The sequence below is a fragment of the Camarhynchus parvulus genome, chromosome 1 (assembly GCF_901933205.1).
Source record: "Camarhynchus parvulus chromosome 1, STF_HiC, whole genome shotgun sequence".
Lineage (NCBI taxonomy): Eukaryota > Metazoa > Chordata > Aves > Passeriformes > Thraupidae > Camarhynchus > Camarhynchus parvulus.
The window spans coordinates 59,650,916-59,663,764 of record NC_044571.1 but is presented as its reverse complement, the minus strand read 5'-3'; the positions used below and the strand labels follow the sequence as shown (position 1 = coordinate 59,663,764).

At 35.7% G+C, this 12,849-nt stretch overlaps 1 protein-coding gene across 1 annotated transcript in view; it reads left to right on the top strand.

Moving 5' to 3' along the window:
- Window positions 1-12,849, top strand: part of VWA8 (von Willebrand factor A domain containing 8) — a 181,675-nt gene that overhangs the window by 50,790 nt on the left and 118,036 nt on the right. The window contains exons 11-14 of the mRNA XM_030948253.1: window positions 908-1,042; window positions 1,124-1,201; window positions 5,832-5,992; window positions 7,169-7,282. Of these exons, the coding sequence (XP_030804113.1) occupies window positions 908-1,042; window positions 1,124-1,201; window positions 5,832-5,992; window positions 7,169-7,282 (488 nt within the window). The remainder of the gene's footprint in view (window positions 1-907; window positions 1,043-1,123; window positions 1,202-5,831; window positions 5,993-7,168; window positions 7,283-12,849) is intronic.

Sequence of the window (12,849 nt, the reverse complement as noted above, 5' to 3'; positions counted from 1 at the left end):
ACAGGATGTTGAGAAAATGGAACAAAGAAATCACATCAAATATGATTAGTTTGAGTTTCTTCCAATGAAGTTTATGACCTGCTAGGTGGTGAAATAAGTTCTTACTCAGGAAACAGATGCTGATCTGAGAATTTGAAGTTAATGTTGAATTTGGAGAGTCTAGAGAGTCTGTAAAGAAGGTGAATTAGTGGGAGTCAGAGAGATTGTAACAACATTGGTGTGGAATACCACAAGACAGTTTGTACCATGACAAAATGAAGAGGAGAATAACAGCAAATGGGATTTTTTCAGGAAGAGTTGAGTCTGTAAGAACTTGGTTCAATTATTTTCTGAAGTAAAGATTTTTGTTTTCATTTTACATATAGGCGATACATTCTGAAAGTACTTCCGCAGAGTGCCTCTCTTATACTCTCTGAACAGGAGGGCATAAGAAGTTTATAGATGAAACAGTTTCCAGACTCGAGCAGGAAGTGGAAATGTAGAGCGAGAGCCTTAATGTGGTGAACAATTTAATCTCTCCAAAGTTTGGGTCAGAGTAGTTCCTCCAGACTTTCACAATACTAATTGCTCTATCTCTTCCATGTTTCTCTGATGAGCAGTGGATATTGGTGACTTTTTATTATAGGTCTCTTTTATAAACAGCCTGAAGTTCTTTGCATGCCCCAATGCTGTAATTGTATTGATTCACATTTTGTTAGTTTTTTTCATGAAGAGTGGGTGAAGGAGTTTGTCTATCAGAAATTACGGGGTTTAGTTTTGTGACAGTGGCAGTTTCAAGTTTGATGGATGACCATTATCAGTGAAATATTACAGTAGTTTTGGACAAGCATAACCTAGTTCACACAAAGCTTAGAGTTATCACAGTATAGCTTATTTAGCATTTTGATTTACTTTTTTTTTCTTATAGGTTCCAGCTGGAACTGCAATGTTAAAAAATCATTCTCGATCAGATACTTTCATAAGGACTTCCAGCCATAATCAACTGTTGGCAGAAATGATGCAATCCCATATGGTTAAAGATATGTGTTTAATTGGAGGAAAAGTAAGAATTTAAATTTCTATTCTCCCTTCTCCCCCATGATGTTTAGAATGTAATCTAATTAATATTTTTTTAACTTTTTAGGGCTGTGGCAAAACAGTTATTGCCAAGGAGTTTGCTGATATACTGGGATACAGTATAGAACCTATCATGCTATACCAAGTAAGGAAACTATCTACTGATGATTATGCTTTAAATATGGTCTTAAATAGAGACTTCTTCACAGCACTAAAGATGTTGGGTGTTTTTGCAAGCCCCAAGCCCTGTCAACCTTAAGAGCAATGTCATAGCTGGTGGTCATTTGGTACTTGTTTAGAAAGAATTGTGTGTCTTAGGTTGTCTTAACGTCATGGCATAAACTGAAAAACTACAAGATTTAAAAGTAGAATTAATTAATTTGCTTGCTTTTCACACAGAGATCACATGTGTAAGGTTGTCTCCATAACCCTCAGGAATGAAAGTGCTTAAATAAAATATGAAGTCAAGGGTCTCCTATGACCTTATGAGTCAAAATACACCAAATAGAACAGGATATACAGTTCTAAGTAATAATTGGTAGTGCTGCAGAAAAACATTAGCATCAGGTTTAATGCAATACACTGGTCTCTTTCTTCGATCCCTTTTCTGCTTTAGTTTTTTCCCAGACAACATGGAGACCTCCAAAGGAAGAAATAGCATTGGCATCTGATTTAAAAGTGTACTGGCATGTGGGGAGAAGCACTGACAGAGATGGGTGGTGAGGTTGAAGACTTGGAAAAGTGAGAGTGAAATAGAACAGAGAAATACTGATGATGATGATAAAAAAGACAGTCTGTTTTATGTTCTCCTGCACTGCTGAGAACCTCCCCAGACAGGGTCCCACTGCTTTTCCTTCCCCCACTGTGTGGCTTCAGCTGATAAGGGTGAAGACTTTGAAGCTCTGTCTGCATAACTGGAGTCAGATGAATGACTTCTGCCCTTTTCTTATGCTTTAATGTGGCCAAGTGCGAGCAGATTTGGGTTGCAGGTCTACATATCCTCATCAGTGTTATGCCATGTTCATAATAATGTACCTGGATTCCCAGCAGTGCCTACTATCTTTTGTCTAGTAGCCTTTTGAAATAGGTGTATAGCTTCTGAGCTAGAACTCTGTGTCCAGCTGCTCTGCTTACTTCTCTCTGTACTTGTCACTTTAAACACAATTTTAAATCATCCCAGAAAAATAACTTCTGCAACTTGACAAACCTGCTTAAGGGTGAGCACACCCTAACCCGTGTATTGTTGCACACGATACAATATTTGCTATTCACCAGCAAAATTAGATAATTATTTGCTTAAAAACATGGCCACTGTTTCTCAACTTCCTACCTTTATTTAGTATGGCTTCTATGAATATGAGCAGACGGCTTCATTTTTGGAGTCACATGAGCACAGCTGACAGTGGAACTATTTAGTAAACATCTTTCTTTGAAAGGGATCTGTAATTCCTATAAAAATAATATCTAGGAAAAGATTTGAGGTCTCACTGAAGGGAATATTTCCTTTGGTTTCACCAGGGTTTAATCAAGCTCAGAGGGCCAAGGGGTTTTATAGAAAGGCTTTTGGTGATATCAAAATGGTATCAATAAAGCAAATAAATGACTGAAGGCTGCTTGTTCATTGTAAATTCCTGTGTAGCCAAGACTAGGTGAGATCCACATATGTATCTATACATATAAATGTTTCCTAATGTACATGTGTTACATAAACTCAAAAGTTTTTACAAAAAGCAGTGTATAAAAATACATGAATGTAGCTGAGCTGTAAATAGAATTTCAGAGTGCATTTGTTTTTCTAAAAATATATAACCTATCAGGGGCTTTGCTTAGCAAAGTAATAGAATAATTTAATGGTGGAACAAATGTTAAATTTATACACTAATTTAGCAGTGAAGACTATGAAAGTTTATAATGCTGTAAATTTAGCATATTTGTCTACTTTCATTAAAAAAAATGTCTTCTGGAGTTTTTTTTCAGAGAGACATCATACAGTCCTAAATCCATTTCTAAAATTAAGGAGGCTTTTCTTTGTTCTATAGTTGTTGTTTACCTTCTGATAATTTTTGCAGGCACAAAGATGAGTAGAGAGACATTTATCTTTTGTCCGAAGCAATAGAACTGTTTCTACTCAGGCTGACTGAAGAAATTAATTCTTGGAATTTTTTTAATATATGTATATATATATATATAAAAATATATAGTCTTTACTTTTAGTATTTGCTTCATTGTTCTTTGCAACTGAAGTTGATTGAAGGACCTGAATGGTGTGAAAAGGTGTCTTTCTCTATATTGATTTTGCAGAAAAAACAACTCTAAAAGTTTTTGTGTTGTGAGGTGAGGATCAAATTTACCTAAAGCAAACCTTTTGGAACATAGATCATCTCTTATACTAGCAGTTGGCTGAGAGAGCAGTTCTTGTCTCATTTGTGATATCTGACATCATTATATGGATTTCTCATTATATGTAGTTTCATGTAGGTAGTTTGTTGAGAAAGGAAACTCATCCTGATTAGGAAAGGTTTGTTTTTAAGTTGTCTCTTAATGCAGTTAAGCAACAGCAAATGAGAAGCAGTAGCCAGCTAGTGCTTTGTGAACTGTAACTAGGGAACTTTTAGTCCAAATGCTTAAAATAAAATATTTTCTCCCCCCAGAATTTCAGAGGGGGAAAAAAGTAGCAATCGAAGTCATGTTATAACAGTTTGCCAGCAACTTGCTCCTTTTCTTCCTTAGCAAAAACAGTTTTGTAAGCACATCACTAGTGTTTGTGTACTGTGGTGTTTTTGTTTCTAGGACTTTTCTTTTTTTTTTTTGCCTGACCTCATAATTTTTCTTTACCAAATCCTTCCAGTTTTTATTTGAGAAATACTAACAAATGATGAGTCCAAATATGCATAAAAAGCAGGAAACATAGATTCCTCACCTCATGATTGCCAAGAACATGATTAGTACTACAAGCCATGAAAAATGGCTAGGTTGGAGGCTTGTGTGTTGGTATTAGCTGCTAGAGGGAGTGCAAAAGAAGTTACCCTACTTAGTTTTTCTCCTAAACATATTTTTTCCTGTGTACAAACTGTTCTAGAAAATAAATAATGAAATGTAAAACACATAACATATTATGACTGCTACAAATTAAAATGAGCTTTTTGTTTCACAAGGCAATATATTGTTGCAATTGCTTTGTCCAAAATAAGAGGAATAATTAATTCTTACACTTCAGTTACCTCCCCTCCAATGGGAGGCCTTTTTAGCATTAGAGTATTATAAGATTAGTTTTAATATCATATATTTAGGGATTTGAATAAAACTTAATAAAAATTGAGTTAGAGTAAATAAATAAAAACAATAAATCACTGAGCAGGTACTTGGCCATGAAATAAGCTCCTTACAAAAACTGTGCAGTTGTTAGCAATGGTATTCCTTTTTAATCATCCCTTAATTGAATCTCATTCAACCATTTAAATCACAATGTTATATTCATGTTATATTTCAGGAAATATTTTGCACAAAATACTCTTCTGAGTTTATCTGCAGAAGATTAATGCATGGTTCTCATGGTTGGAATTAGAGATGGACATGTACGTCTACAGAGATGTACAGCATACCAGGCTCCCAGTCGATTCATACTGTATGTTGTCTCATTTCTCTAGAGGTGAATTATCCAAAGGTGTGTTAGTTAAATAATCATTATAGCATTTACTAGCTGCTGAATGCAGAGTTCTTAAGCAAGTCCTAAGCCCACATTTTTCTCTCTTTTATGAAAATGTTTCATGTCTAATTCATTAATAATATAGAAAAGAGTGAACACAGCAGTAAAACAAGGAAATCCAACAACAAAAATACGGTATGGTTTTGTGGATTTGAATGTGAGACTTTAAATTAGATAAATGTGGAAGCACTGAAGGAACCAGACTTTGAACTGTTATTTTAGGGCTTTTAAGGAAATGTAGAAAAAGGAAATTATTCAGACTATATGATGTAATGTATTCTATTTTTATTCTTTAAAGTTCAAAGGGTTTAGGGTTGTGAAAAAGATATATGCAAAAGCTACAGTTACAATAGAAAATATGTTTTTATCTCATTCTGGGTTATGTTCACAGCTCAGCCTGAGCAATGTCTTCCAAATCACAAAATTACTATTATGTCTTTGTTTCTCTCGTGCTTACCTGTTGTAGTGGAACATCTAAAATATGTGTGCTGGAGGATATGCTAGATTTTGTCTTTGTTTTTATTCCTTGAGTATTACTTTGTGCTAGGCTATGTACTTTTGATAAATTCTATGTTACGAGGCTTCTTTCTTACCCCTTTCATTATTCTCTGATTCTTCCAGCAGTATTTTCCTCCTGAGAGGTGGAATGCCGTGCTGGTTTGTGTTCAAGATTAATGATAAAATCTTTGCTCCTTCAGGTGGCTTCCATATGAAAGAAATTATTCTTGTTTGCTCCAGGTGTAAATTGCTGCCCCCTTCTGTGCACAGGGCTGTGTACATGTTGTCATAGGCTTGTGTTTTGTTACAGAGGCAGGGGGGAGAAAAGCTTTTGTTCTTGTTTCAAAGGGGTGATATTGGCAAGTCTAGAAATTCCAAAGACTATTTAGATTTTGTGAGTAGCTTTGTATGTCTATCGCTAATACTCTTTGGAAAAGTCGTTGAAGATTTCCTGCTAATCTTCCTTTATTTTTGGGAAGAACAGAATGCAATTTTTTAAGAAGAAAGCATGTACTTGTAAATTAAGAGACTAGATCATAATTATATTCTTCTGATGGACTGATACTTCCAGGATATGACCGCTAGAGATCTGCTACAGCAAAGGTACACTCTTCCAAATGGAGACACTGCTTGGAGACCATCACCACTTGTCACTGCAGCTCTGGAAGGAAAGCTTGTTCTTCTTGACGGCATTCATCGAATTAACCCTGGCACTCTAGCTGTGCTCCAAAGGTCAGCATGGGAGCTTGGATTACTTGGGTGCATGTGTTGTGTGTACTGAGTGCATGCATGCTGAGACCTTAAGCTGCTGCTGGTGAATATGGTTTTGGAACTTCAGGAATACTGTAAAGATCAAGCTGAGCATTGCAGTTTCATAGAATATGTAGTGCTCATTTTTTTTATTTAAGAGCAGAAGCAATTCTTTAATTTTTTGCAAACCTAAAATAATATGGGAAATTTCAGCCCGTTGGAAATATAGAGTGTAAGTCTAAATTTTGGAATGAGTTAGATTTTATTCTAGAATTATGAAATCTAAAAATTAGTAATATTTGCTTAACAATTTTAAGATGCAAAATGTCAGAAAACATTTGAAACGCTTTGTGTTGAAACGCAGAGTGCTTTCTGCTTCTAAACAAGTAGGTTATAATATGTTATGCAGCATACTTTATATTGATTGCAAAGATCTCTTTCTAAACATTATTTCACAATTCAATAAAAAATAAATTCAACTTTGCAGAACACAGTAATAGCAAATACTATGTTAATAATTATTTATGCTGTCTAGTCAAACTTTTATGCCATTTCATATGCATCCATCATATACTGCCTTTTGCAAATCAGAGGACATAGTGAGCTTTAAAAGCAAGTTATAGCAAAAACATTTTCTTCTTTCTATTATTATATATATGTGTAGAAGGACAGAACAGAGATTTATACTTGCCTGTGGTTTTGGCTTTCTGTCTGTTTAGTGTTCCTTTCTGGTTTTTAGTTTTGACATGTGCATGCATTATAGCTAATCAACTCCTGCATACCACAAAATAAAACCTGGGCCTGTATGTATATTAATCATTAAAGCCAGCTGAAAGATAGCATTTCAAGAAATAAAATTATATTATTTGTTACAAGCATAACAAAAAAAACAGTTTCATGCCATTTATGCACACTCCACTGGTAAGACATTATTTTATTTTTCATGTTCTTACCATATCGATGTAAACTAAGTTGATTGACTATGCACTAAAACTTTTGTTATTTTACCTCCATGCCTGGATGCATCTTGAGTTAGTAATATTTTTTCTGTTTAGTGAGGTGTATTTCAACTGAGATAGCTTTTAAAAACACTCTTAGCTGTTACATGTATCATAAAAATTAATCAAAGTCAAGATAGAGCTTATTCTTTATTTTCAGACTAATACATGACAGAGAACTGACTCTCTATGATGGCACCAGATTGTTAAGGGAAGATAGATACAAAAACTTAAAAGAAGAATTACAGCTCTCTGATGAGAAACTACAGGAGAGGTAAAGTATCAGCTACGACTATAGAATGCAAACAACTTTTCAATTTTATAATGTTTTGTCTAATAAAAAAATGCAAATGCTTTTCTGTTAAACTGATTCCTTCTAACTGCTAAGAGAAGCATCTTTTAAACACAAGGTTTCTCCTTAGCTCTATTTCTTTTTGTGGTATGGCAAAATTATATCCTGTTTAGAGTGCTTGAACTAAAAGGAAAACATTCAATAACCTTAAAGAGAAGGAGTTAAAATTGAAAAGAAATTTTAAGTAGGTACAAAAATAGATATAAAGCTACATAGTAGTTAATTTTGGAACATTTTATTAAAAGTCTTGGAAAATTGAAAAAAAGCTAAATTGAAGTTAAATACTACTTGTTACTTTCTTTTGCCTCATGAGCTAGAAAGCTGGTATTTAATTTACACTTAATATGGGGCAGGAAATCCTAAGGATGGGTTGGGACCCATAATGCTTATTCTTTTTGTTCCTTTACTTCCACTTGTCTGCTAGAAACATTCCACAGATAGAAGTGTTATGCTGCAGGGTGTGCATGTGTCCAAACTTTGAAGAGGCCTGATGGGTTTGTAGCAGGGGTGTGTTCATGATATGCCACACATTTTCTCTCAATTGCCTTGCTGAATCTGATCTTTTTCTTTGGCCTTCATAGTCAATCCTTTAGAAAAACTGCTATTATTTTACTTCCTAGTTGTTTCCATATTTCTGGTCCCCTTTTTGATCAAAATACGGTGGGTTTAAAAAAAATAAGGCAAGAACTGCTCCAGCAAAACCAACAAAAACTCAAACTTCATTCTAAGCCTACTTGTTGCAAACTCTGTCCAGTCTGCAGAGACCATACACCTAGCTAGGTGGTCATTTCCTGCATTTTATTTGTGTGAAGAACTGTATATCAGGGAAGTGTTCTGTTTATTAGGATTTTAGGCACAGACTTTGAAAAGAGAGGCAAAAAAGCTCCAAGGGCCCATCTGGGATGGTATCCCTACTGTGCATCACACTTTTTACTACAAAATATATCTGTTGTGCCAGTCTCCTCCCTGCTCTGTGTTCATAGTCTTGTCCAACATGCTTTCAGGCTGAACGGCAGTGGCTGTGCTGTTTTGCCTAGTACCCTTTAGTTCATTGCCAGTATAGTCCAAAAACCTGGATGGTTCATCACACATTCATCTTCAGAGCTGCCACTCCTAATGGATTACATCTCTCTCACAAGAATAGAGATGTACATCTGGATCCTGCACATCCTTTTTTGTCCTAACAATGGGTGTTTTGGCAATGGGCTCCCTTTAATCTTCACTATCTGTTAGACCATGATCACTGTCCAAGCTGTCTTCTTTAATGATTGCTCTGCAGACCCTTCTCCTTTGTGTCACCTGTGTATCTACTTTCCTTCTTTTCAGCCTCATTGAGTAATCTTTTGGTTCAGTGACAATTGTGCATTGTTTTGGCTACTCTGAAGGCTCCAAAAGTTGGGGGTTTTTTTGCTGTCCTTGAAAGGCTGTCTCTCTTTCCTTCACATCTCATTGTACTGCTTTTATCTAACCACCTCAATATTTTGTAATATAATGTTTCTGAGTTGCTAAGCTCTTAATCATCTATTTGACTGACAGTGATCTCTAATGCATAAGCAAAGTGTGTCTGTTGTACTAGACAATAATGCATTTCTGATTAGTCAGAAATGGGGTCTTAGAAACAGATACCCCATTGTGTAGTCATTCTTATGTCTGGAAGCTCAGTGGGACTATGTAGCACCATCCTGGATGCAGATGAAAATTCTTGCTCCTGAATTATCTGAAGTCCATTTTGCTGAGCATCCTCCTAGGTGAAGTTTTCATTCTGCCTTTGCTTTCTTTAATGACTTATTTTAAAAAGCTAAGTTAAAATAATGAAAACATGTATCTGCTTCTTTAGTTTTGGCTTTGGGCTTCTTTGGCATCACTGGACGACTCCTCTATATAGAGAGGGTACTGTTCTCATCAGCCCTTGAGGAAATGAAGGTGTTCCAGGACCTTATCCTGGTTTTGGTGACTTCCATATTCTGAAAACATCACTTCCTTTTAACTGACTCCAGGATGCAATGTCAATAATTGCTGTTTGATTCCAGGACTGTATTTGTCCTTGCTACTCATCCTTTTCAGCAGTAGTTGTCAGTTACTGCAAACTTCAGTACCTTCCAGTGTTGCAGAATCCAGCAGAATTAATCCATCAAATAATATCTGAGGTACTGACAGCTGATTTAGTCGCAGATTTTAATCCCAACAGTGCTCACCATCCCTCCTTTGCGTGTAACACATGGTCTTTGGAGAAGCTACATAGAGTATGTTGTAATATGAATTTATTAGCAGACTGGTTGGGCAAATTCTTTTTGCCCAACCCAATTCTTTTTCCCAATCACAACTGGGAAATGCTTTCCATATTGATGAGAGACATCTCTCTTGCTGCATGCCAATGACTGTGACTAGTGGCCTTAGCTGGATTTCTGAGCTTTACTTACCCTGATTTGCTGGATTTGACTAAAGTAATTTCAGTGTGACTGCTTTTTGCCAGGCCTGTGGAATACATGATGCCATTCTCAGTTTTGTTGGGACTGAATCTGTAATGTTTGAGTGACACATTGTCTACCTAATTTTCCAATAAGGAAATATTAGTGTGTTCCTGCAGTTTTAGTGCCTTTACTCTTTAGTGCTTCAATAGTCAAAATACTCTTATGTGTAGTAGAAGAGAAAGAAGAAGAGGATCAAGATGTTTGCTTGTGTTTTTTTACTAAAGGGATGGTGTTTCAGTTCATGCTGTGATCTTGAGAAATCACATGCCTTTGTGTACAAATGCAAACAGTATTACAAAAGAGAACGTGAATGTGCTTAAATGATGATCTTATTAGAGGTGCTGGACAAAGAGGAAAGTATGGTTTGGTTTTCAGATTGTTTTCAGTTTTTGCAGATTAGAGCAGTATTATTCATATGTCATGTATTTGACAACATTTCAACATTTCAACATCAGCTAATAAAGTATATTTTGATTTTAAATTAGTTTCATTAGTGTCATTGAGTAATATGTTCAGTATTATTTCATTACATTTCTACATCTGTAGAAAATTTCCATTTTTCTAAGAAGGGCTTCAGGCTGGTGGGTACAATAGCTCTTTCAGGAGTGATAAGTGCAAGCAGTGCATTGCCTTTGGAACATTCTGGGATACTCCTTGCCCTGCTGAAAGCCTCTAAGCCACAAAGTAACTAGTGGTGGCCACAGAGTCCTTTTTCCTATATTCTTTATTATGCCAGTTTGGCTGTGAAGTTAAGTTAGCAAATGGTTGCAGAACTCATTTGCTTCTCTGAGGAAGAATTCATGTTCATGAGTTTAAGGAGAAGAAAAAAAGCTGCCCTTGAGAAAGTGACAGATGGTCATTAAAGATATTTTACATAGAAGGAAATTATAGTTGCTGATAACTTATTCATTTAATGATTGCATGATTCATTTCCCCGAACAAGTTCAGAAAGTAGAAGAAAGTGTCCAAGGAGTGTGCATATCCAAGATTTCTGCATAGAATTTCTTCTGTAATCATCCATTACTTCACCCAGACAGACACTGTAAAGGTAGCAGACAGCCTTTACAAATCCATCAGTGAAGTTTATTTGTCTGAGGATGCAGTATATAACCTGTTTGTGTGGGTATACCCCCTCAGCACACACAGATGCTAAGTTCTTGGTGTGGTGAGCAGAAAGGCAGCTATTATAGGAAAATCTAGGAGCAGATACATACCAGGATAGTTGAAAAACAAAAAGAAGTCTGTCATGATGCATAGGTGGTTTTAATGCCTTGCAGACAGTGGATTCTTTTCTATGTGGTTAGGTTAAAAGGGAATGCACAGTAGATGAGACAGATGTGTGTAATTTTGGCAAGGAGTAAATTTAGTAAGTAATAGAATTTTTAATTGCTTACATTTTTTAGCTTTGACTTCATTTGTTGTTTAGGGGTTTGGTTTTTTCCCAGTTAAGTGAATTTTGAGATAAAGGCATCTGTTAATGTTAGACTGGTGAAATTTAAAAGAAACAGCAAGAAAATAACAATAGGTCATTTTGGTTCTAGGGTTGGAATAATTCCCAACTTACAAAATTTGATAGAAAATGAGATTTATTAAATCATGTTACAGGAAGAGATAATAAAAATTAGTTTAGTCTTACAAAAAAGGGGCATTAAAAATGCCGTTCTGCATTTTATTTTATTCTGTTTTTTATGAGAAGCTTCAATTGCTCAGAACCATGGTCAATAACAAGAAAATATTTCCCTAAAATCACCCTGATCTATGTGTATGATTTTCTTTATAAGAGCAATGGTGGTAATCCTTGGCTGAAAAATTAAACAGTGATGTCAAAAGGACACTCATTTTATTAGGAGAGCGCCTTTCTGCTTGTTTTGTCAGTAAATATTTAATAGAGAGAAGGATAGACTCTTTGCATGAATCAGGTAACATCAAATCTTCCCACGATATTTGAGGCTCATTAATTTAAAAGATGCCAAGTTTTTAACAAGTTAAACTTACTTTGTCTTCATCTGTAAAACCCACAAGATTTCTTGTCATGTCAAAGATTTCTTTTCTATGAACTACTGCTCCATGTAGGAGCTCTCCATATTGTGCTCTTTTTGAGACTTGATCTGTAATGTCGTGGAACAACTTTGAAGCTCTTCAGTTGTTCTGATGGAAGATGGGAACTTAGAGAGCACTGCAGAACTGAGCCACTAATGGTGTTTGTTTAATAATACACTTAGCCTGATATTTTCAGCGTTGCAAACATCACTCCAAACAATAGGCTTTTGAAATAGCCTTTTTTTTTTTTCGTTTACAACCTGGAAACCTACAGCAGTGATGTTGTCCAAGTACGTCAGTGAATTGAACTGATATCATCAAATTGATATCATTAGCTTGCCCTGACTTTGCATCTCTTCTCCTCCCACTTCTTTCTGTGCCCTCCCTGGCTGTCCCCACCAAGCCCTTTGGGGGCAGTGACTAGGAGGTGATACAAAAGAAATACAATTCCTTCACCTTAGAAGTTGACTCCTTGTGTTCTCTTATGATGTTGTAGAAGGGCCAGAATTTGATGGATGTCTGGAGGAGGGTTGCTTTTTTCCTTAGTAATGTTAGGGAAGGTAAGTCTGAAAGTATATGTATTTATCCTATCTAGGAAATGTTTTCTTCTATAATAAAGTTGGCTAATGTTCCCTGACCTTCTTTTATGCTTAGTGACAGTGACATTCCCATTGGTTCCTCTTTCATGTGATGTTTTTGGACATCTAATTCTGTTTTTATCAGTCAGGGAGTAGCTTCTAGGCTTGTGACTTTCAGCTGAGAAAAACTCATACCACCACCTTTGCTTTGATACAAGACACTGCTGTAATTGCCCCGCTGTATCACAGGTTTCTTGTTGTGATGTACAGATGAGCCAACTATGTAGTAGGTTTATCAATTTATGTCTTCAGTAATTTGTATGGAAAATGACATGATAACAGCAATATAAACTACTTATCAAATTTCACTTGCTTTTTCCAAATGAACATCCTCTATTTT